Source organism: Centropristis striata, chromosome 4 (genome assembly GCF_030273125.1).
Source record: "Centropristis striata isolate RG_2023a ecotype Rhode Island chromosome 4, C.striata_1.0, whole genome shotgun sequence".
NCBI classification, from domain to species: domain Eukaryota; kingdom Metazoa; phylum Chordata; class Actinopteri; order Perciformes; family Serranidae; genus Centropristis; species Centropristis striata.
Window position 1 is genome coordinate 12,651,292 of NC_081520.1, and position 25,163 is coordinate 12,676,454.

At 43.3% G+C, this 25,163-nt stretch overlaps 1 protein-coding gene across 1 annotated transcript in view; it reads left to right on the forward strand.

Annotated features, from left to right (window-relative positions):
* robo1 (roundabout, axon guidance receptor, homolog 1 (Drosophila)) overlaps positions 1-25,163 on the forward strand; it is a 233,885-nt gene that overhangs the window by 198,956 nt on the left and 9,766 nt on the right. Inside the window, exons 9-23 of the mRNA XM_059330821.1 lie at positions 3,874-3,998; positions 4,220-4,391; positions 6,054-6,259; positions 8,121-8,202; positions 8,407-8,575; positions 8,668-8,834; positions 8,949-9,070; positions 10,745-10,976; positions 11,864-11,985; positions 13,811-13,982; positions 16,011-16,211; positions 19,172-19,198; positions 20,692-20,734; positions 22,477-22,631; positions 24,570-24,956. Coding sequence (XP_059186804.1) covers positions 3,874-3,998; positions 4,220-4,391; positions 6,054-6,259; positions 8,121-8,202; positions 8,407-8,575; positions 8,668-8,834; positions 8,949-9,070; positions 10,745-10,976; positions 11,864-11,985; positions 13,811-13,982; positions 16,011-16,211; positions 19,172-19,198; positions 20,692-20,734; positions 22,477-22,631; positions 24,570-24,956 — 2,382 coding nt within the window. The remainder of the gene's footprint in view (positions 1-3,873; positions 3,999-4,219; positions 4,392-6,053; positions 6,260-8,120; positions 8,203-8,406; positions 8,576-8,667; positions 8,835-8,948; positions 9,071-10,744; positions 10,977-11,863; positions 11,986-13,810; positions 13,983-16,010; positions 16,212-19,171; positions 19,199-20,691; positions 20,735-22,476; positions 22,632-24,569; positions 24,957-25,163) is intronic.

Genomic DNA, 25,163 nt, shown 5'->3' on the forward strand with positions numbered 1-25,163 from the left:
AAGGCAATCCTTGTTCTACTCTCATGGTTAGATCGGATTGATAACTGAACATCCTCGCTTTCAAAGTTCCTCCAGCCATTTCCATCTACTCTTCAGATCCCTGGGCTTCATCCAGACCAGGACATAAGGAGGCCAGGGAGGCTGTGGGCACTGAGTAGTCCAGCTAATTAAAGACAAGCAGGCCACAGTCCCACGCCCGGAAATGACATGCTTCTAATTACAGATGCGGGCACAGGAAAGGAAAGAAAGGCCGGGTAATTGTAGGTCTCAACAGGCCAAAGTAGCGAAACGATGCATAGGTAGTAAGATGTCGCTGTAGTAGTGAAGACAACAGTAATATTGAGGGCAGGAGATTAGTCTGTGGGTTTAGTGGGCAATGCAATGCTGTTGCCCTACATCAAGAGTCAGAGTATGGCAAGATTGCTGAGCCACTGCATAAGAATAACTGAGCAGCTGAAAAATATAATTTCAGTGGTAGTGAGCCTCTGGCAGAGAGAACTACACCACAAAATGGGTAATCCGATATTTAAACCGAGTGGAATTAATGTAAATATTCTTTTGAACTGAAGTTTTTCTTCTAAATCTGCTGGGATGTGTAAATGGACGATAAAACCAATGGAATTCAATTTTGATTTTTCTTTCTTGAAAAACTGGTTAAATATAGAAGTCATTCCCTGCAGTTTCATTATGCAATTTGCTTATCATTGCAAGATGGTCTGTGAAAATTATTTTAAAAGACACAATTCTGAAGATACTCAAAGCAGTTTTCTTTTAAGAGCTGAACAGTTCATGAGGAGAATCCAGCTCTGTGTGGACAGAGGGCGACATTTACACCTTCCATGGTCAGATTGTCAGTGAACAATGTGGACACTGTGGAAGCGTTGCCCTGGGCTGTTTTTCTTTCAATGTGCTCTGCTCTCGTTACTAACTTAATCAGTGAATTATTGTCTTACACACGTGTTTGTCAGTCTGCTACACCTCCTTTGGACTTATAAATATGTCAAGTGAGATATTTAATTGATTGATGGAAGAAACACATAATTGGCCAAGTCACCGGCCATATTTATAGTTTCATCGTAAAATCATTAATCTAAGCCACATGAGAATGCAGCAGTGAGATGGGCTGTTCAGCTAGTAGGTGTGCAGGGCGTGCATACATGTCAGAGTGTATGTTTTTAAAGATTAAAGAATCAGACAAAGGCATTCTGATCCGGGTCTGGTGTGGTTAGATAATGTTTATACAGTATTTTCTTAATTGAACTTCACCAGTGGACTTCCACCATAGGAATGTAAGTACATTGTTTCAGACTGTATTGGCTAGAATCCAGAAAATCAACGTGTTATTTTTTCTCAGCTAGTTAAGTTTGCCGTTAGCAGTGATTTATGTGTAGAAAGGTCTTGAATGGAACGGTAGTCCCCGGAGCAGCGTCGCTAATAACCCATGTAAAGGGTCTGGAAGGAGACTTTGGAACTGGTGCCAAAAGAGACCGAATGAGAGGAACTTTCCTGTCAGCCAACTGCGTGCTGTTACAGAGATGATAAATAGCAAAACCCTGTAGGGTGCCACATATAGAAGTGATGCTTTGTATCATTTTGTCTCCGTATGTCTGCATTTGATTTATCTTAACTATCAAACAGACCCTCATTGTGTGTTGCTCACTTTCACAACCAAATTTCAGCTGATATACAAAATCTCAGAGAAAGACATTTAAAGCATTTTGGAAGCTACTATTAATAATGCTAAATCCTCTCCATGCAGTCCTACTCTGCTTGTTGATGTGAAGCCCACTGAGAAGCAGCATAGCTTAAATCCCCATTAATATCTCTGATGTGGTCTTTGGTACGCAGCCTGGAGGCCACCATGATCAGTGTAGTTTCCTCAGTTGCTCTGTCCAGCTTTTTGATCAAGACTCCCCTCTGCGCTGTAAGCTGGTGAAAAAAAAATCCACAACAGAGTAGCCTGATCAGATTTAAGACTCACCTTTCCCTCCAGGTCCACAACTGTGATCACAGCAGCATGGGAGAGGTAGGGTTACCTAATTAAAGGCTTAGACACACATGAATGGTCTGTGTAGGTGTTGTAGGCCATTTTTGCATTTGTGAGTGGGTGTGTTTTCATGATTGTGTGCATCTAGAGCCTCACACACGGATAGTGGTGAGCATCTTCTTCTGGGAGCCTTTGATGCAAGTCTTATCTGCATTTTAAAGGCCAGCAGGGGGAGGAGGGAGGGCTTGGTCATTACTCTGACTGACAGCGTTTATGTTTCCGTGGGAGCCGTTGAAGCCGACAGATTAGATAAGGTGAGTGATTGGCCGGGGGAGATTTATGGCCAAAGAGTGACAGTTAACATTCACCTTGTGGTTTTATGAACCAGCCTTACATTTGCAAGTCTGTGCTCTAAAGACTGTGATCCAGCTGCTCCTCAGGGCACTCTAAACCTCATTAAGGGTACAGGGATGTTCACCTTCACAACACCTGGAAAGAGAGGAAAAAAGTAAACAAATCATTATGTTTGCTAAGCAAAACACATCTGCCTTGTGTTTCATATTGTCTTTGTGCCTTGTCATTTTACTGTACTTAATCCAGCATCTTTCCTGTCCTTGACTATGTCCCAAGACTAAGAAGGAATGTTGAATCAGATGTTTTTCTGTCTGTGTGTGCATTTTTAATGCATTCCTCATCACCCATGGTAATTATTCTTTGCCGTGTGTGTCATGTGGTCCCTAGGGTTGGAGTTGAGGGTGAAATATGACATGCCTTTTATTCACAGAATAATAATAACATTAATTTTACTGTACCCATGGACATCACATTGTTATCTTCCTTATCTCTCCTCGTTGTTTCATGCTGTTTATTATTTATTTATTCATCTTTGGGTTTTTGTTGTTGTGTTTTTGTTTCCTTTTTAGTCATGTCTGGTAAGTTGAAATGTCACCCGTCACCTATTCACCGCCCTGACAGAGACAGGAAGCTGTCACAACCCCCCTCCATCCTCCTCCCATCACTTCTCCACCCTCCAATCAGCACTCATGTTTCTGTTGTCATGGGCAACAGTGACAAAAGGACATTAATGGGTAAAAATATGCTCAGCTTGGGCCTCCAAGGTAAAGCCGCATCATTTCATTCTATTATTTCCCCTTTTTTGCATTACCAAACACCTCATCTTATTCATGGACAAATTATGTCTGTATTTCAAGTGACAGTTTTCAGATTACCTCTAATGTACAATACAGCCCCTGTTTACAAAAAAACACATTAAAATGTTTTCAGGTTTATGATAATTGAGGATATATCCAGAGTCAAGGTGTAAACTGGCCTGCATCTGGACCCCTACTTCAGGGTGTTTATTTTCTCATAGATGGTCTATTAGTCCATCAAGGCCTAGTGTCACCATAGAGCTGCATGGGTGACCTTGGGCAACAACACCACACTTAGTCTGAGATGGAATTTGTCATTAAGATGCATGGATACTGCATTCTGGTTGAGGCCTGCACTATTGGAGGGTGTCAGCATGGACAGATGGCTCAAATTTATTCCCCATTTCCATGTAAATTTTAATGGTCCATGCCCTTGCCCATGCAAATGAGGGGGCATGGGAGTTACCGTTGTTTTTTCTATTCATTACGTCTGTAATGTCCCTGCAGTTTACAATTTGATCAGCGTACTGGTTAATCTGCTGTGCACACACTGTGCAAAGTTTTGAAAAAGAATCCTTATTTACTGGCAACATACAATAGCTACAGTCAGAGATCTTCTGTATTTTATTCAAATAACCCAGACCACTTGCAACTGTAATATTATGATAACTATAATAATATACTACAGTGTGTTTGTCTATTCAACGGCTAACCATTGTCATGGCTGTCCTCCAGTTCCCCCTGCGTTTGTGGTTAGACCAAGGAACCAGGTGGTTGGGGTTGGCAGAACCGTCACCTTCCAGTGTGAGGCCACTGGAAACCCACAGCCAGCCATTTTCTGGCAGCGGGAAGGCAGTCAGGTAAACAAAATAAACCATGATCATTTTAAAACAGTCTTTATCCATTTGTTGAATATGCAAGCTTACTCTTTGGAAAAAACAGTTTTGCAGTTCACTTAATAGCTGTTATATTATGACAGCTAATTGCATGTTCAATTTTGGATTGAAATCTTAAAACCTGTTTAATTAACTGGTTCTTGTCAAGTAGCTGACTGTATGTGATCTGTGTTCATCCCCCACAGAACCTGCTCTTCTCCTACCAACCTCCTCAACCCTCCAGCCGGTTTTCCGTTTCTCAGTCCGGGGACCTGACCATCACTGATGCTGAACGCTCAGACATGGGATACTATAGCTGCCAAGCCATCAACACAGCTGGCAGCGTCCTCACCAAGGCTCTGCTGGAGATCACCGATGGTAAGCAACCTTCTATTAGACACAGTTTCTGCATACAGCAAAGTATCAGAGGGAATTAGAGGAACACTGAGAGAAAACTTGAGTGGATAAATATTGGTATTCAGATAATCTTTGGCTCATGCGGATAATGCTGTTCATCTGAAATGCTGTGGTTGTGCCGTAGAGCATATTAATATCCGAATTGAGGTTTGTGAGGTTCGGTCTGGCCTGTTCAATGTGTTCCTGTCAGAGGTAGAGACTCTCTGGTGCCTGTGCACCCAGACCGTGGCTCAGTATTTGGCTTCGCTGGCTTCACACTGGCTAATGTCTCCTTCAGTATTCCATGGCTGGCTTGCTGCTGTCTACCGTTGGAAGCCTGTGGCTGTGTGGTGAGGTCTGGATTGAGTCCTCTAATTACTCTGCTAGCCAATCCCTGTCAGCCTGGTGGACTAACCTTGGCTTCATTTCCACCATTCCCACAGAGATCTGAGCCGCTATTATTTTGTCTATGACACACCTAGATTCATCCCTTCATTTACCAAATGTCCTTCTTCATTTCAGGCCTACAATGGTATGCTCCATCTCGCTCTCCTCTTCTCTCTCATTCTGTCATGCTCTCTGGATAATAATAACAGTTATTAAAGTGAGCAGGCCGCTCTGAGGCCACCACTTCTCCGCAGGCAGATCTGGTAATTACAGGTCATGCTGACAATGTTTTAGTAATTGCACCATCCCCGGCACAAAAGCAAAGACAAAGCGGCCCAGAGATTACACCGCAGCATGGTTCTGGGGATCTATGCACACATACGTACATCATTATGTATTGCCTTTTCACTTTGTTAGGTATTAATTTGATTGCTCTTCACTGAATGTAACTTGCTAGTAAATCAATGGGGTTGACAGCAATGGTCATCAATGGTGCTGTGAATGATAATAATAATCAGGAGGGGGCAGACAAGCTATCGCAAGAACATGATGAATCACATGCAGTAGAGACAAAATAAAAATGAAAACATTACCAGGTGCATGTAATTAAAGTTTCTCTCATGTATTCCATTCGCCTCCTCTTCTTCTCTTTTCTCTGCAGCCGTTCTCTTTCAATCAAATACATGCTTTCTCTACATGTCTTTGTTGTTTGTGCTGGTTGAACACCCAGAGTTCACAGGCAGGGAGGCAGAGAGGAGGAGGAGGAGTTAAAACGTCCTCATGCTAATAACGTTGTCTGTTCTGGCTAGATGTTTTTTCAAGCATTTTCTGCCTTGTTTTGTGTTTTATGGCTGGGGGATGGGCTAGGGGATTGTTGGCCGAGGGCTTTCATATGGGTAGTGCCAGGCGTCTGTTAGAGCTACAGCGAGAAGACTGAAGTATCTGAGGCTGTTTCATTTTAATTACGCTGCTTTTATTTGGCAAAGTTCGACTCCTGCTGCTGAATGATTAGAAAATTGTTTCCAGTTCTTAAAATTGGATTTAATTCCTCTTCCACTACCCTTGCAGTTTTCGCATACTTACATTGCTACACAGTGTTTGGCAGATCCTCTGCCTTTTGTGTGTTTTCTCACACAAGCTGAATGTAATTGTCTGAATCTGCTGTTCCTTCTGCCCCTGCTACAGCACATGAACACCTTCACATTTTCTTTCCTTCCACCACTCACGTAATTGCTCATTCTCCTTCCTCCTCCGTAGTTGTTTCCGACCGCCCGCCACCAGTTATCAGACAGGGCCCAACCAATCAGACGGTAGCTGTGGATGGTACAGTGATGCTCAACTGTGTGGCAACAGGAAACCCAACCCCCACGATCCTGTGGAGGAAGGATGGTGTCTTGGTGTCCACACATGACTCCAGGGTGAAACAGCTGGACACAGGCGCGTTGCAGATACGCTATGCAAAGGTAAGACACCTGTTTACATGTACAAACATGCTCAGATCCCTTTTTAACATCAAACAAAGTACTGTTCAATGGCAGTTGGAGTTTATTTTAAATTAATTGATCAACATTTTATCAGGTTTCCTTTAATGTCTAAATCCATTCAAATAAGCTTCAAAGTTGTCCATATCACATCCATAATGTGCTGGGCGAACCCCTGCTGGTTGGTAAATAAAGCATGTGTTCCCTGCCAGCAACCAGCCCTCAGTGCGCTGTCAGTCAGTTGTCGCGGGTTTGAAATGGAGTCTGTGAAGTCGAACAGTCTGTAGTTCCTGTCAGTCATCAAGCACAGTGGGTTTTGTGTGTAATTTTGTGTCTGAGTGCATGTGTGTGAGTCTGTGATGGCAAGCTGCGTGATGCTGAGCACACTTTTAGGGAGAGGCAAGTAGGGGGTGCTGACGTTTATTCCAGATGGAGGCGTCACAGGGTCAGAGTTCGCGTCAGTTTGTGGTGTTCTGATGAATGCTGGCATGTCTTGTGGTGACAAGATTGCAGTATGATTGGGCCGCCAGCGCGAGGCAGGCAGGAGGGGATGCGCCTGAACCCCTCTCCCGCTGTAGCCGAGTAAACTCCGCAGGCACTTTACATTAATGAACTTGTCATTTCTCCATGACAACATTTTAATGAAGATGTTTTTTGATACGTGAGGTAATTTATTTTATTAATGTGGCCGCGTGAGTGTTATTGTTATTGAGTTGGAATACATTTTCTTACCTGCCTGACAAAAAAAAAAGCACCTTGAGGGTCATTGACAGAAAATGTTCACACTCAGTTATTTAAATAATTTATCTCATTCTGTTTTTCTCTCTTTACTTTGTTTACACTCCAGTACAGTAGCCCTAAGCGTACTATGTATCACCCACAAATCACAACAGAATTATTTGTCTTGGCATCTTTTAAAAATGCAGCAGTCTGAAAATATGCCATATACCTATGCCAACAGGGGTATGTTTTGTGTTTTGTTTATTAGCCCGTTAGCTAGCAGACCATCTCAAAAACTTGTCAACTGATTTCAATTAAAAGGCCACAAGCCAAGAAACATGAATTGCTTTGGTCAGGATCCAAAATCCAGGTGTCGATTCCAAGAAGTTTGAGAGAAAGGCTTTTTTCCAGCTCTATTTTCTCACAAGCTACTACGCTTGTTTTCATGCAATCTGCCACACGTAACACAGAATTGTCTCTATGTGTATTTTGATGCAGCTCCAGATCTAATGCAGATTACTATTATTAAAAAAGCACCCTTCAGCATTATAGAGAGGCTTTGAGTTGTTTTCTGTTGTGTAGTTTCTTTACTAAAAATGTAACTCAACTAAAAATTACTGCACCAAAGTTCTCCAAAGCAAACTGAGCTCTCAAATTTCAGTGAGCACCACTTTTCCCGACTTCCTTTTTATATTTAAAAAGGTATGAATAATCAACGTTCTGTCTTCAAATACCTTCAGTACAGCTTCCCGCCACATCTGTCTCACAGAGCACTCGTTTCCATGTTTGGTACTCAGGGGGATGGCAGAGAGAGAAAAAGGTCTCCAATTAGTCTGTGATCCTGTGAAAATCTTTTCCATTTGACTAGGAATGGTCTGCCACTTGGCCTTTCCAGCTGCTTTCCCTGAGTTTCTGCTGTGAAAGAGATGATATTGAGATTATCAGGCAATGACAGCTGCCTGCTACAGACTCCACCAGAATGTCAATAAGCAGAGCAGTGATGGTGGGGGGTGGGAGAGTTAGAGGCAGAAAGAGGAAAAGAGACTTCTACCAGTTCGGGAAACTGTGACACACATTTAAATAATTTTAATTTAACCAAATGTCGTCTCCTCTTCTACTCAAGCTTGGCGACACTGGCACCTACACCTGCATCGCCTCCACGCCCAGCGGAGAGGCCTCATGGAAAGCCTACTTAGAAGTCCACGGTAAGACTAACCCAATAGTGAGGTTAAGAGTTTTCTAATGACAAGTGTAAATGTTTTTACATTGCTTGATGTGTTTTGATGTTCTTAATTTGCATTGTAAAAGAACAAGTCAATTTTTTCACAGTTTTGCATGCCTTTGTTTACCAGGAAATAGCAATAAACTACATTATCCCCTTTCTTCCCCTCTTTCTGTTCTACATTAAGAGTTTGGAGTCCCAATCCAGCCAAACAGACCCACTGACCCAAACCTGATCCCCAGTGCGCCTTCCAAACCTGAGGTCACTGACGTTACCCGCACTTCCGTCGCCCTTTCCTGGAGACCTAACCTTAATGCTGGAGCCACACCCACCTCCTATATAATAGAGGCCTTCAGGTAAACCTAATCAGTAAAGATAAATAAACAAAGTAACTTCATGGCCTGATAAAATCTTTTAAACCTTAATTCGTTCTGCTGTGTGTCCACAGTCATGCATCAGGGAGCAGCTGGCAGACTGTGGCAGAGCATGTGAAAACTGAGTCATTTGTACTGAAGGGCTTGAAGCCCAGTGCAGTCTACCTCTTTTTAGTACGGGCAGCCAATGCCTATGGGCTGAGCGATCCCAGTCCTATCACTGATGCTGTGAAAACACAAGGTGAGAACTGCCAACTTACTGATACAAATATGGTATACAGCACAGCAGTGTTGTGTTTTTTCTGTACTTCAAGAAAATATAAATCATTTTTTATGTGTGTGCTTATGCATACAGATATCCCTCCCACCAGTCAGGGTGTGGACCATCGTCAGATCCAAAGAGAGTTGGGAGAAGTAGTCATCCACCTGCACAACCCCACCATTCTCTCCTCCTCTTCTGTCAGGGTGCAGTGGACAGTAAGTATAATCCTCTCCATGAATGCGCTCTTTTTATGTCGTTTTCTTTAGACAGCTGCTGATTGCCATATGGATCATTGGTGTAGCTGGTCACCAAAGCGCCAAGGTTAGTTTAGTGATATGCCCATGGTCAATTTGTCAGGCCACTCAGCCGAGCTAATGTGCTAACATCCTAGCACCCTACAGAGGAAGGACACTGAAGAGAGCAGCATGGAACGCAGTCCAAGTGTTCTTAGTGTCCATCTGGCATGAGCTTGAACTGGTCGACTGGCCAGAGACCAAAAATCTGCAGCTTCGCCCACAGTGGACCACTCAACCGCCCAAAAGCCAGACTACAGAGCCCAGCCTTCTGCGGACCGCGTAGCATCGTATAGCAGTGTGTGGCGTGCCAGCCTGTGCCCTCTCAGATTGAAAACACTTGACGGCTGTTAAAATAATACAAGTGAGAAGGAAGAGGCGGCCAACTCATGCTCTTAAGTGGAAATGACTTACAGATGTTAAAACGGATAGGTGGGAGAGGAAGAAGTAGAAGTAGAACTGGGAGCTCATGATGGCTTTTCTTTGCTGGTACAAGCTGAATATGAAGTCTTAATGTCCACCTGTAGCTGATTTAGTTAATGTATCTTTTTATTTTACTTTATTAAGAGACATTGTAGCTATATTGTCCCCCTCACATAGTAAATATTAGTCTGTGGGATGGCTAACTGAAAGGAAGGAGCAGTCCTTGTTTTGCCTTTTGACATAAGGCCACCCCTACATTCCCAGGTATTATGAAGTGCCATAGTGAGTGATGAATGGGACTGAGGAAATGTGAAAAGGATACTGACATGTCAAGACTGATTTAAAACATTACTGCCCCGTTACCCTGTCTCCTTGGAATGTTCCAAAAAAACACATGACATGAGGGAGACTGACATTATAGTTAAAAGCCACGGTTTCCTTGTTTTGTGGGGTTAAATCTATTCCCAATGTGGAGTTTCTTGGTTTTACATTTTCCTTTGTGTTGTGGTAAATGGTTGCACAGTTTTCGGGCTAATGAAGACCACCTGAGCCGGCAGCATATTTTACGGGGGAGGGATAAAGAAATCACTAAAATCTTTACAAGCCAGGGCTGCTTGCCTTCCACAGGGAGTCGTAGGGATATTAGTATACGGGTTAGCAGTTATTCTTTTCTCCAGCATGCCGGATCACAAAGCAACAATTAATTTAGCTACATCAGATGCTGTTGTATTTTCAACTTATGGTATTCTCTAAAAAGATCAACTTTCGTCCTCTACCTTGACTTGAACAGCCAGTCAGTGCACATCAGAGCAGGACAGGATGAGACAGGCTGTTCTGGGAGCCTGGGCCCTATTTAACCAGCTCCAGACTTAGAGGAACCTCTGGCCAATGACCTCATACTGTGGTTTGCACAAATCGCTGCTGCTCCAAATGGTGCATAGACAGACAGTCAAAAAAGAGAGATGTAGATGTGGATGGATAAACAGGCGGGTGATGTGATGAGTTAGCACCCCGTTCCATCCATCGCCTGACATATCAGTTGCACAAATCCATAGCTGTCTAGTGATGCTACAATCTATCACATTACTGTATCATTTTCCACTGTGAACTGTAAAGTAGCTATACAAGTTAAGCTGACACCGTTTTTGTCTGTGTTCCCGTGCTATTCACAAGGTGGAGCAGCAGTCACAGTACATCCAGGGCTACAAGGTGATGTATAGGCCTTCACCTGAGGGGCTGCAGAGGAGCGAATGGGCTGTGTTCGAGGTGCGCACCCCTGGGGAGGACAGCGCTGTTGTGCCGCAGCTTCGGAAAGGAGTCACATATGAATTCAAAGTCCGCCCATTCTTCAATGAATTCCAGGGAACAGACAGTGATGTCAAAATTGGCAAGACGCTGGAGGAAGGTGGGGGGTTGTGAATGCGTGTGACTGTGTGCAAGTTTGCTTTAGTGCTTGCATGTGTGCATGCATGTTTTCATGTTTACACAGTTTTATATGCACAGCTTGCATGTGTGAGAGCACACAACAGCTGCTCACAGCAGGCAGTGAGGGCAGGTTTATGCTATGTTCAAATGTGGTGTATTCAAGCATGTAAGGGTGAATGTTCAGCTCTTTAAAAGGCCCTATGGAAAGCCATATCCAACACTCCAGTGCAAGTGTTATACTAATTTCTCATAGGGTGTGGTTGTGGCAGTCTCATGAGGTTTGGTTGAAACCCAACTGCAAATTTTAATCTGCAGTGAACAGTTAAGAGAAATGTGAGTGCAGTGTTTACTAGAGAGTGTTTGTGTGTTGCATGTGTGGGAGTGTTTTTGATCTCTTTTGCTGGATTCTCTTTTGTTCCCAATTCTGTTGATAATTGTTTTTTGGGCTTTAAACATAATGTTTTTTCTCCCATAAGCAGAAAAAAAGGTTTTTATAATACTCACTTACACTGTGATTATGTCTTTTATGTTGCATTCATAATTATTCCACTTTAATTACCGTTGGACCGCAGGTTGGCGTTCACACACCACCATACACCCCGCCATCATAACTCCCTGTCTGTTTTGAGTAAACAGTTATTTGCTTTCATTTACCACAAAATCACTTGTATTAAACAAACTCAGTTTTCAGATAAAAGCATCGTAATTTTGATTATTACTCCTTTGTTCTCACTTCAGCATCAGTCTCACACAGAGATTGTGACAGCTAAATGGGACTAGGGGAGATAGGGAGAGACTGCACACAGTTAAGAAAAAAGCCTGTCATGTATGAAGGTGTGTTTTCTATCTTTTGTCTACCCCCATCAGCCCCCAGTGCCCCTCCCCGTGAGGTTACAGTGACGGAGAGCGGGGACAATGGGACCGCCATCCTGGTCTCCTGGCAACCCCCTCCAGAAGAGGAGCAGAATGGGGTAGTCCAGGAGTACAAGGTAACAAAAAAAAACAGCCAGCAGCTACCTCAGGTCTGAGCAAGTGGGACTTGTATTGTATAGGCACACAAAGGAGACACAAACAGGGATGCAGACAGAGCAGATAACAGAGAAAGAGACAATGCACAGACATGGAAAGGTAATGAATTCGTGGTTGAGGCGCACCTTTGTACGCCCCACAGTGCTCTTCCTCTATGTGATGACAGAGGCTCAGGCAAGAGAGGCAAGGAGTCAAAAGCAAGGGAGCTATTGCAAACTGTTGTGAAACAGTGCCATCTGGTGGAGATTGGAGGCTCCTACATCTTGTGGCACTCAAAGGGAATCGTAGTGAGAAACAATGTATGCAATAATTATTGATTAATTATTTTCCCCTCGATTACAGATCATTGTGTGTTTTGTGGAGCTAAAAATATTTGGCCTTCCATGACATTTCCTATACAGATAGTGTATTTTAACTATGTATTTGTACCGATTCAAATGGAAATTAAGAACATCTAACCACTTAAAGCCCATGTACCTGCCAGAAAACAAAAGACAAATTGTTTGAACTGATGTTGTTTCTGTTGTAGTTTAGCTATATTCTATAGAATCACATTTGCAGAAGATGTTGCCTTTTGGCCTTACAGTTCTTCTTTTATAAGATTTGGCACTTTTCTTTGTCTAACCCAACCTTTCCCCTACCCCTAAAATTCCCCAGGCATGTTGGTTTTAAGAGGTTAAAACTACAAATTACATACTATACAGTAGACCTGAAATGATTTAATAGAGCCATCCATGTAACGAAAGGTGATAGTATAAGTAGTAGAGAAGGGGACAACAAGCTATAATCATGTCCGAGGACATAACAATGAAGAAAATGACCTCTATTATAATTCCAGTCAGTTCCTTGGTCTACTAATGCATCATTCAAACCACAGCAGCTCTCTCTGAGTCCCCTTTTCCTCCTCTTTACTCGATAATGTATGCTCCTTCTGTAATGACCTCACTTTGGACAGCGATGTCCACTCATACGTTATGCTGTGGGAGTCCTGTATTATAATTGGAAAGCCTTTTTGCGTCACAGGGGAATATAGGTTAGTAGCGGGAGGGGAGATGAGGCAGAGCCAGTGAAAAAGTTAAGCCACTGTTAATTTTCCAGGTAAATGTTTTCTGGTGATAGGCTTTAGAGTAATTTCATGGTTTTTAAGTCCACCTCGAGAGCGTTCCCTGCTCATTACCGAGCCTGCTCCCTAGCGGCACTTCCACTCACCGCAATTTTTAAGATACACAGAAAATTTCAGGGCTTTGTAGTTCCATCACAGAAGTGCAAACACATTCACACATGAATAGTACAGACCCAAAGAATTGTGTATGTTCACCTGGTGAACTGGTGAGAGGAGGTGGGAGGTAAAGAAAGCAGAGTGTCAGGAGTTCAGGATGTGGAGGTCTTTAGGCCTCATGCTGAGGTGAATGTATACTTCTCTTTGTGGCCCTGGTTTCCTTGGAGTGACAGCACTTAGCTTCTGCTGAAATTGGGTTATGGGGGTGATTACTGATCCCCATTTGTTTTTCATGGGCTTAGGGCTACACTGAGACGTGTTATGGCTACCTCAGCTAATACTAACCCTATGTTGAGCACAGCCTGTAAAACATAAAGCCATATTGTAAAATGTTTCCCCTACCTCAGTGATGTAACATAATACCCACTGTGCACTGAAATGTTGCAATAGCAGAGCCAACCAATTATAAGGACACAGATTGGTGGCAGTTACCAAATGCAATGTTGTCACGAAACCCTCATAACATTACCTCCATCTCCACTTTCTCTTCGTCTCTGTTATTGCAGATTTGGTGCTTGGGGAATGAGAGCAGGTACCACATCAACCGCACAGTTGACGGCTCAACCTTATCCGTGCTGATTCCCAGTCTGGCCCCAGGGATCCGCTACAGCGTGGAGGTAGCAGCCAGCACCGGGGCGGGTCCCGGGGTCAAGAGCGATATCACCTACTTCCAGCTTGGTGGGTAGAAACAACCTTTAGTTTTCTCTCGCAGGAGGTCATATAATTATTTTGTTTTTCCTCCAGTGGATACATGTGCCGTGTTTGTCCTCTGGCAATCCTTTTCACACAGAATGAAAATCAACCATCTGACAAATAATTATGGCATTAATCCAGTCATCTCAAATTAAGAGCTTTTCCAAAATGACTTTCTTCCAAGTAAACAGACAATTATGTAAGTCACTTCTTTGTAGTAATGGACATGTTCAAGCCTCTGCCTGTTTTCTCTTTCTTTACCAACAGTGATGCTTTTAAACTGTAATTGACGTGATTACTGTAATACAAACACCATCAAACTTTCCACCAAAGAGTATGATGAGTGTGAATGACAGGCAACTTTTCCAGTTTCAGCACTGAAATGGCTTTTAGCTACAGAAGCTGGCAGTGTGATCAGCGCGGGCGCATTAAATTCCTGTGTGGCAGCTGTTGAGCTGGCTGCCCCGCCCTGCTCTGCTCTCTAGTCAAGGATGCGATGTTTTCTGCCTCTGCCTCGCTTTAAACAACAAAGGCAATAATGAATCCTGCACTCTTGGCCCAGACATGACATGTTATTAATGCTAAGAAACACAGTGCAGCCTGCAGTGGGGCTAGTTGCTGTAATTTATTTCTTGTTTTTGGTCCTTTTAGTCTAGACGGACAGATATTTTGAGATGTTTTGTCAGTTTTTATTCCCCAAAGCTCTGAGCTGGCCTACTCAGGAGAAGGGTGGAAAACACATGAATATCAGGACAAGGCAGAGAGAGAGAAAGAGGGAGAGAACTCCATCTGGTTTTAAATGTGTGATTGAGTGGGCTGGGATGGGCATGAAGAAGCATCGTCTGTGACCGATACAATTTCTCTCCCTTGAAGAGTTCCTGTGGTGATTGTTGCCATGTTCCAACACTGGAGTGGAACAATGTGCCTCGGGGACCAGCGCTTCACCCAAATGCATTTGTCACACTCTGAGCTTGTATGCGTCATCCCAGCCTAGATACCTGTACAGTCCCTTGTGGGCTGCTTAGTCACATTGGCATGCTCCGTTCACTCGGCCAGACAGAGCCACAAATTGAGAAGACAGAGGAGTGAGAAGAGAGGCAGTCGAACGGAGACACGGACGGAGTGACTGAGACAAAGACAGACAGAGGGATATGGAGGGGTAAAGGCAGGGAGCTGGTTTCATTGGGGAAGTGTTTCTGCCTCGGGCTTAGAGAGTTGGTAGAGAAGAGTGGCTACAACATGAAAGACTTGAGCAAAAGAGATGAAGACAAAGTAACACGAACATGAAGAAATTTCAGAATGGCGGGGGCTGGGGCAACCCGAAGAAGTCTTTCATGTATCACGCATGAGGGAGAAGCACAGAGAGAATAGACAGATGAGAAAAACAGACCGAGAGCGGGTTGTTGTGAGCAGCCGTACAGACGGTGCCTTTACAGTGCATTTCACAGTAGAAACAGCTTCCAGGCATTCACACCTCAGCTTTTTACAGATGTGCCTGAGTTTGCTAATTACTGTGGTGTTTGTATTTGAGAATGATCTCATTGGAATTATTTATACGATTATGAAACCACGAGAGCTCGATGTGAATGAAGCCTCTCTGTGTTTTCCTATCTGGCTCCATCAGGCTTGTGCAGCACACAGGCTCTGTTTGAATGCCTTTGGTTGCTTTCGTCTGCTCACCTGCCATTGTTGACTGGGATTTGTGATGAAAACCTTTTGAATAATAGAGAGAAACGACTCCATTTCCACAACCCCAGCCTCATACACACCCGCTGAGACGAAGAATCTTTTTGTGGGAGGAATGTTCATATTTATGTGCTGTGCTGACTCCATTTATTTTAAACACATTTTCCCTGTTGCAGGCTTTTCCACTTGGTTTTAGTTATAAAAAAATCCCTCTTCTTCCCTGTTTTTAAAATTCCCTTCATTGCATGTGTGGCATCCAAGGTTTTACACTTTTTTTTTAATCCTTTCTAATCCTGCTCACACATCTCCCTCATTCTCCATCCTCAGATGCATCTGGGCGAATGACAGAGACCGTGGTGGAGGAGAACCCCCTGTCCCAGCAGATCTCCGATGTGGTCAAGCAACCAGCCTTTATAGCAGGCATAGGAGCTGCTTGTTGGATCATCCTCATGGTCTTCAGCATCTGGTTGTACAGACACAGAAAGAAGAGGAACGGCCTCTCCAGCAGCTATGCCGGCATACGCAAAGGTCAGTACATGAATTCTACACATTCAACTCCACCAGGAATGTCCACTTGAATTTTTGATTTCAAGTGCTGCTTTGAGCTCAGAGGAGGGTTTCTCACAAAATTTGGTGAGAAAATGCAATGCAATATTTATTAGTACGGTACTGTGTTCATTTCTGTTTGAAACCAGTTCCCTCCCTCTCCCAATTGCTGCCAACCTGACTGTCATACACTAGATGTCTTTGTAGAGTGCTCTGGGTAAAGTCTAACTGAAAGTACTCTCCAGTAGGGTACTTTAAGATGTGATGTGAGCTCCCGCTGAGAGTGCTGCATGAAGACGTCTTTTATTTCTTTTTCATACTTCTGTCACGCTGATTCTGCAAGGGTGTGTGAAGAGTGTTTTCAGTAAAGTACATTTTGAGGTCCAACAACTCCCCTTTTAGCAACTCCCTTCTGACTGTGCTGGGAAAGAGAGAATGTCTTACCATAATACCTCTTTATCAAGGACATGCTGACATTTTCACATGCTTGAAGAATTCTTGCTGTCCTTTTAGAGAGGAGCCTTTAGATATGCTGGAGTTGAGCATTGAGCAATCCTGTTAATAGTGTCTGCTTACCATATGTTTTGCAAAATCCAAGAATCCCTACCCGTGTGTGTTTGGGCTGCATTTAAACCTTGTTGGACTAGCCACAGCGTAACCCAGTGGGTTTTTACCTGATTTGAGTCAAAGTGACAGGGCTCATGACATTCCCAACCCCTGCCCACAATAGTTAGAGTATAAAGAGAGCTATTAGCCTTTCTTTCTGAGTCTCATTTATGTGTGGGCTGGCTTAATGTGTGGCCTTGGGCTGTGCAGCTGCTGCCTTTGAGCGCTACCTGCACCTTCCCCACTCCTGGGCTCAGGTTTACTGCTTACTGCCAGGGTTAGAGGAGATCCACCCTTCAACCTTGAGACTCACACAAACAATAGACTGACTTAGCTGTTGCTAATCTGCGGCTGTCACACATAAAACCCAGGCTAAACATGTTCTGAATCCTCTGCAGTCATGCTAATAGTGGGCGTTGTTTGTCATGTGAAAGTGAGAAACACCTCAGCTAATCTTTTCCTTAAGCTTTGTGGTCTTTTACAGCTTTTAAACATACATGTGTGACAGACAATTGTCACAACTGTTGCTTTTCTCATTATGTATTCATATAATTTTGAACAAGCTCTCAAAGACCAGTATGACATTTCAGATGATGACTTCATTTGATTGTATGTAAAGAGGCTTCTGATTTTCATGTACAGCACCTTTAAGTCTGATAACACACTGATGCTTATATGTTGTTGGACAGTGTTAGTTAGAGAAAAGAAGAATCTGAGATTTCTTCATCCAAGCTAAACCTCAGAAACAATACCAGTATTCTTTAACCGAAGCAACACAGTCTGAAGTTTGAAGAAGCTGAGTGCAGTAATGATGCGTGGCCAGGCAGCAGAGAAGACTGTGTAGGCTGAGGTTACCCGCTGACTTTTTTTTGTGATTCTATATGTTGGTGTTTACTCACGTACACTCACAGAGCTCTTCAGGGGCACAGTAGGCAGACATGCCCTCCTCCAACCACCCCTCCTTCTCCTCCTCCTCCTCGTGCACCCAGACCACAAGAGGCCACGGTCTTTGTTGGAACTGGTTACTAAGAATGTTTTGAAAAGAGTATAATTGCAACCACATGAAGCAACAATCTGCACTCAGGGTGAAATAGGCTGAATTGGGACTTGTGTATGTGTGCATGTGTGTGCTAGAGCATATGCTAGTGTTGTCTCTAATATATAATACATATTTAACTGTGTAAACTTAAACAAAAGTCAAATAGCGTTTTCTTATTTCCCTGCCAATTAATGCAAACCTTATGGTGCTCATGTGTTAACATTGTGTAATACAAGTGTTATTATGCCATGGGCAGAAATGCCCAAAAATCTATTGTAACTGAAATAATCCAAAAAAAAATCAGCAATTTAAAAAAAGCTTTAGAGTGCAGCAACCAAATTATTGTTCAACAAAATGTCATAGCTCAGCTACATCTCCATCTAGCCTGGGATTAAGCATCTGTGACATTCCTGTGTCAGAATAGAACCCGCTTTATGTATTTTAATCATGTTTGCATTTCTCACAGACTGTTTTGCCTACCAAGTGTTAGTATGTCCCCTCTTCAAAGGCGTTCATCAAACAGATAAAAGCCATCCAACTGTTCATATCTTTCGACTTGTTTGAGCATCAGGAGGAGAGATTCAAGCATGATAGGATGATTGTGGCATTTAGAGGACATTTGTTGGCACAGGTACGATATGAATGAATTGTTTGAGGAAGTGTGACAACAGCAGTGCCTTTCTTCTCAGATGTCTCATACTGTAGGTTGAAGGCTGATAGCAACATTTTTACAATGCACATATTTAAGGCAGTGCACTGCATGACTCCCATAGTCGTGCAGTGTTGCATCAACTGTAATGCATACTGTAGCATTCTCCACTTCTTCAAAGGAGGCAACAAACAAAGTGCATTTTATAGAGGACACTCACACACCCCACCAGCCACCACAGAATCTAATCTGCCTACAGTATGCTAATGTTGTGCACAAGGGCCCCTTCCATGCTAAAGTGTGAGTAATTGAGCTGTATGGGTGATGATGTGAGTGTTAGAGATAGTAACATATCTCCCCAGTGTGTGACCCTTACCCAGCAGGCCTCTGACAAGTCTGAGCCAGGATTTGAACCAGCAGCTGGCTCAACACTCACTTTCCCCCAGTTGGGGTCCAGAGATGTCTGTGGGGATCAAAGACTAGGGGCCAGCGAGTAGCGTGTGAATATAGGCTAAAATACTTTTTGTGGATGTGTGTACTTTAACAGAAACTATGTGGTGATGAAGCCTATAAATTATGTCGCAGGAACTGTTCCACACACTGCTGATGCACCATAATTCAAAAACATTTTTCTTTCTCTCCCAACAGTTCCATCCTTTACTTTTACACCAACAGGTAAGCACATTTTTGCTTTACTTTATACGCAATAATTATAAGTATTCATTCAGTGCACAGTACATGAACACCAGCCTTGTCACTACATTTGAGAAATAATTATTTTCACCTCAGTCCCAAAAGATAAGAGCCAATAAATGTAGAAAAGTCAGCGAGAGACACTTTGTGTATACCAATAAAACAAGCCTCAGTTTAAAGATCTATCTAAATAAATGTTCCACCAAATGGCTGGGTCGTGTCAGAGCGTAATGCTTCCAGGGAAGCAGGCCACACTACTGAAAGGCTGTTAAAACTAGTGGTAACTTGATCAAAGGGCTGCTGGCACCCTCAGAAGGGATTTAAGAGAATGACACACCAGCAGCACTCCAACACACCAATTAGATAGGCAAGTGGCAGCGGAGCTAAGGAGGTTATCTGTGAATTAAAGTGACACAGTGTAAAACAGATAAAAGAAAAGCTCCTCTTTATCTTCCTCTCGCCAAGTTTGTATTTACAGTCCCTTTTCTTTTTCTTGTGGACTTCCATCCCTCTAAGGTTCTTTGTCCCCTAGAGGTGTGGCAGGGGTGTTGGCAGCGCTTAGTTCAATGGCGGATGTGAAACAGTGAATGAGCAAGAGGAAGTAGAAGTGAGAGCAGGATAGGAAGCATTAGAGAGACAATACTGCAGTTTGTGTTTGTGGTTTCACTGGCTGGTCCTGTCCGTGCAGAGGTCGTATCTAAACAGCAGTTGTTTCTGTCTGCCTTGGGGCTTACAGGTAGAATAATCCAACTTATTTTCGGTGAATTATACTCCGTGCTTGTGTGGTTAGGTTTCTGTCTCTTTAAGAGGAAAATCCCTGCCCTGGTACCCAGTGTAAAACCAGCATGTTACAGTACAATATGCTGATTTAATCTAGAATTAGATTGTGATACTTTGGTTTGCATTAGAGGGAGTTAATCTAACAACTCCTCCGGCTGCATGCGAAGGCCAAAACCACACTTCCTGTTTTTCAAAAAGAGACAGAATCAACACAGCTAAGGCCCGACCTACCCCTCTCCCAACTCCTCTCCTCTCAGGGAAGAGATTGTAATTAAAGTTGGAAGTTTATCTCTCCTTCACACACCGGCAGCTTAGAGCTCCTTGAAAGAGTCCAACTTTCAGTGTGTGGCGCTTCAAACACACTGAACCCGAGCCAGACAACCAAAGAGCTCTGCATCTCTCTTCTTTATAAGCCTCTTACATTTCCTCCTCCTGCTCTTGTTGCTGTGTTTGTGACTCAGCCTAAATGATGCCACACACATTCATTTACATGCTAACTTTAACTGATATAAAACACAAACACAAACACACACACACACACACACACACACACACACACACACGTAGTATTGCCAGCACCGTATCAAGTTAAAATCAAATTAATAATTTGACCTTGTATGACAAAGAGGATGATGTGATGACAGTGTAATAGTGGTTAAATCATGTTGGAAACTAATTATTTTCTCTCTTTTCAGTGGCATATCAAAGAGGCGGAGAGGGTGTAAGCAGTGCTGGAAGGTAAGCGTTTTTTTTGTTGTTTTTAGAAAGTGTGTGTGTAATTATTAAAATATGAAACACATTTTGGGAAATTGAATGATGGCTAGAATTGAATAAGAAATACAGTAAACCTTCTGAACACATGAGTAGGGTTGGGCATGTGTACTTTTTTTCAACAAACACTAGGGGGAGTGCTGTGACTTTCTTAAGCAGCAGAGAGCTCAGGAGGGATAGGGATGTGCATTAAGTATGTTATGATAACAGGAACAAAGCCCCATGTACTCTGCCAGGAGCCCATCCTCATCCTATGTGGTGGAGCGCCACATCCAACCACAAGGCTGTGCCATAGCGTCACCTTAAAACATTAATAGAGATCCATGCAAATACATAGCAGTAACAGCAAACCTCTTCATGTTGTGGAATGGTGCATTGTGCACAGAGACTCTACAGAATTGGCAAAAATCAACTCGTATATCCACTATATGGCATTTGGCATGTTTTCATAAAGTTGGGAAATCTGAAAGTTGAAAATGCAGACTAAAAAAAGAAGAAATATGTATTAATTTGTTGCCCTCTTTACTGAGAGTACAGAATGTACACAGTACTGACTGTAAGTGTTGTTCATGTGTTAATGAATAGTTAGCTTGGAGCCATCGGCAGAAAATCCATATTCATTATATTATCCAGCTCTATGATTGAATCCCATATGCAGCATGGCTGTGTCAGCTCTGCACAAAGACAATGGCCATTCAATACCAACATACAACTGCCGTGGTGATTGAGGAGCTATTGTGAGATTGTATTTGGCTGTACAAGACAAATGTGTTCATTACCCAAAATGAATCCAAGAAATGAGTCATTTGAGAGGGAATGAGGAAACGTAATTTAATGCTAATTCAGTGTTGGGACATGAAAAAAACTGGGAGTTGTACTGTGGAGATTTGAATACTGAAACAGTATACGGCCCTGGTAGAGTAGCCTTCATTCTCTTTGTATGCTAGATTGATTCATTTCATGAGCAGTAGAAGGCTTTTTATTCTCAGCCCTCTTAATACTCTGTGGTTGGCCTGAGGTCAGGTACTGCAGAATCCTGTTGAACAAGTGATCTTGTATTGTACTGGGATTAAAGCTGAAGAAATAGGAGCAAGACAAGGAAACAATAGAGATTGATGGCCAGACGATGATGTGAAGGACTGCTCCGCATGGGTTTCTCTTCTGGTGCTAGAGTTTCACTTGTTTCCTTCTGTACAGCTAAAAAAAACTTTTTAAATGATAGAGATGTTGTGTGACACTGTAGAATCTACTCAGGGAGCATTTGTGGTTCACTGGCCGTTCAGGACGCATATTTCGCAACATTGGAGTGAATTTTATCTGGCTGTCTAATCCAGGCGGTTCGCTAATGCTCACGGGGGCTCAGGGAAAGTGTCATCAGCTATGGGCAAGTCAAGCACACACAATCTATTTAGCTGGGCTTTTTTTCTAATGTGCTCCATGGGCATGTGTGTGTGTGTGTGTGTGTGTGTGTGTGTGTGTGTGTGTGTGTGTGTGTGTGTGTGTGTGTGCGTGTGGCCAAAAGGCAAAAAGTACTAAAGCCGGATTTTTCCTATTCTCAGCTGCTGGATAAATAAACTCCACATAATCTTCTCTTTCAAATATTATGTTACTGTGGGTGTTTCAGTTCATTCACATAAATGTCATTGTGGTGTTGGCTCGCTCTCTTACTATTGTTAACCATTTGGTCAATTTTTTTGTTTGTTTTACAGGCCTGGTTTGCTAAACATTGGGGAATCTGCCACTCAGCCCTGGCTGGCAGACACATGGCCCAACTCCTGCTCCAACCACAACGACTGCAGCATCAACTGCTGCACTGCAGGCAATGGCAACAGCGACAGCAACTTGGCAACATACAGCCGCCCAGGTATGTAGTGCCGACACTTCCGTACGTAGGCAACAACCAAAATAAACACTGCCCTCAAATGCAACGAAGCAGTCCTTGACAAAATAACTGTAGAGATAAGAAATGTAGGAGCTGGGGGAATCTGCAGTGCAAAAGGAAGTAAAATCTGATATCTGGGTTAGCTCCCTGGAGAGTTGTTCTGTGTATCTCTCCTTTCTGTAGGTCTCCACAAGAAAAACCTGAAGAAATATTAGGATTAAGAGAGGCAGTGTACTTGTGTGTTTGATTTATCTGAGGTTAAAGTAGAGCTGTTTTAGGCAGGAAATAAAAGGAGCACACTGAGAGGGGCTTATGGCTCTACTCTGTTGCTAATCGAATTGCTCTGCTGATTTCCATACTGTTGTTATAGGCGGTAATGTAATTTCCCCTAAGTGCTCAGTTATTTAAGAAATGTGCAGCGGGCGAAGAGGTCAAGGCTGGACTGCAGACGGTGGCCAGAAGCAGAGAAAGAGAGAATGATAGAGGGAGAAAGGTGCACCTGGAAGACCAGATGGAAAGGGGGAGAAAGGTGTGATGACGAATAAGTATATGCTAAAACATACACTGAAATGTATGAGTGCACACAGGTAGAGAGCTTGAATGAGCTGAGGTAAAGTAGTGTAGGTGGAGAGGAAAAAAGGGGAAGAGACTTATGGAACACCACCAGGTGTCCTTTTAGTTTATGCAGCAGGTGTCAACTAAAGGGAGCAAATTTGGCCTCAAAGTCTTATACACATATAGAATATACATATACGTGCGCACACACACTGTGACCTATCTGAAAAGAGTAAAACTTGCAGCCAGAAACGTCAGCTTTGATGACACAGGACTTACAGTAATTCATTTTCAGCTGGGGAAACTTGGACTGCAATGAAATGCTTTATGTTCTAAATTATGCACTTTGGGACTATGCCTTTAAGGGCAGCCCCATAATTCCTAACCAGCTGTTCGGCCTAATATCCATCCAGCCATTCACTAGTTTCTCCTTACTTCAAACCTTTCCCAATGAGGATTAATAATTCATTTTGTGGACTTTATAGTCATCAAGTTTAGTTTTTTCTTTGTGCTAATCATCTGTCTGAGGTTGAAGTGTTCAACTCTACCTAAATATGGTGTGAGATGTTTAACAGGGAATAACATGTTAAAGGCAGCCCTCACTCTTCGCATGACACCCTGCTGTATGACACTAAGGAGCTTGCCAGACGCATGCTTTGTGTGTGTGCCAAACCTAAACTCTGTGAACATTAAGAGGATCACTGACTAGGTGACAGAGCAAAGAAATAGGAGTTAATGTCCCTTTATCTCAGCCATAGGGGCGCCTTCACACGTCAACCTTTGAAGTGTCGAGCTGTTCTGTGCTGCTGAAATGTGAGGCGCGTGGCACGAGCAGCGTGCACCTATGGCCGTCCTTGGTATTTACCGCAAGGCTGGCTCTCAGATCTGCTGGAGGATTTGAATATTTTATGAGCCAGGGAAAATTGGATCTGTCAGTGGAGCTGTGCTTTTACTGCGTGCCTCATTCCAGGTCTTTGATACAGACATGTCTTTCTGTCCCACTCAATGAGCAAAGATGCTCCCACCGTCAGATGGGAAAGAACAGAGATGACACCCACATTGAGTCATGGATGAGACTGAGCGAGGAAGGTGTAATACCAACTGTGTCACTCACCTGAAGTAGATCATTATTTGGCAAACAAAAATGAGACTTGAAACAGAAATAGAAATGTCCCTCTGTTGGGCACAGAGATCTTTCAAAAGCTTGAAAATATTATGTAAATTGTCTTTTGCTTTCCTCAAATAAATGCTTTGAGCTCTACAGTAGATCAAAGATGACCTATTGTTTCAAAGCGTTTACCAAACTGGCATACCGCTCATAAGCAGTAGACGAGATTGACTAAATACCCTGCTCATGTTCTCCAGCCGACTGCATCGCCAATTATAACAACCAGATGGAAAACAAGCAGACCAACCTCATGGTGCCAGAGTCAGGAGTCTATGGAGATGTAGACTTGTCCAACAAGATCAACGAGATGAAGACCTTCAACAGCCCAAACCTAAAAGATGGCCGCTTTGTGGGTCCAGGGGGCCAGCCAACACCGTACGCCACCACCCAACTCATCCAGTCCTCCATCATGAGCAACAACGTTAACTCAGACAGAGGAACCGGAGGCAGTGGAGGAGGACTGCTAGGTGGAGGGGAGATGAATGAAAAACACTGCTGGAAGCCCACCCCAGTCCAGCAGCAGAAACAGGAAATGGCCTCCCAGCTGCAGTACAACATCATGGAGCAAAACAAGCTGAACAAGGGTGAGTGTGTGGAATACTCAGCAGCCATAGTTAAAGAGGTCATCTCCAAGCCATGATCTTCCTCCGCTTGATTTTTCCCTCTGTTCTCTCCTCTCCTGGCTCTTTCAGCCTTACTGTGGAAGCCTGTAGAAGAGTTTCATGCTCATAATTTCCTTGGTCCTGTCTCGCTCCTTTTCATTCAACATATGCGTCATCACTCTTTCTGCC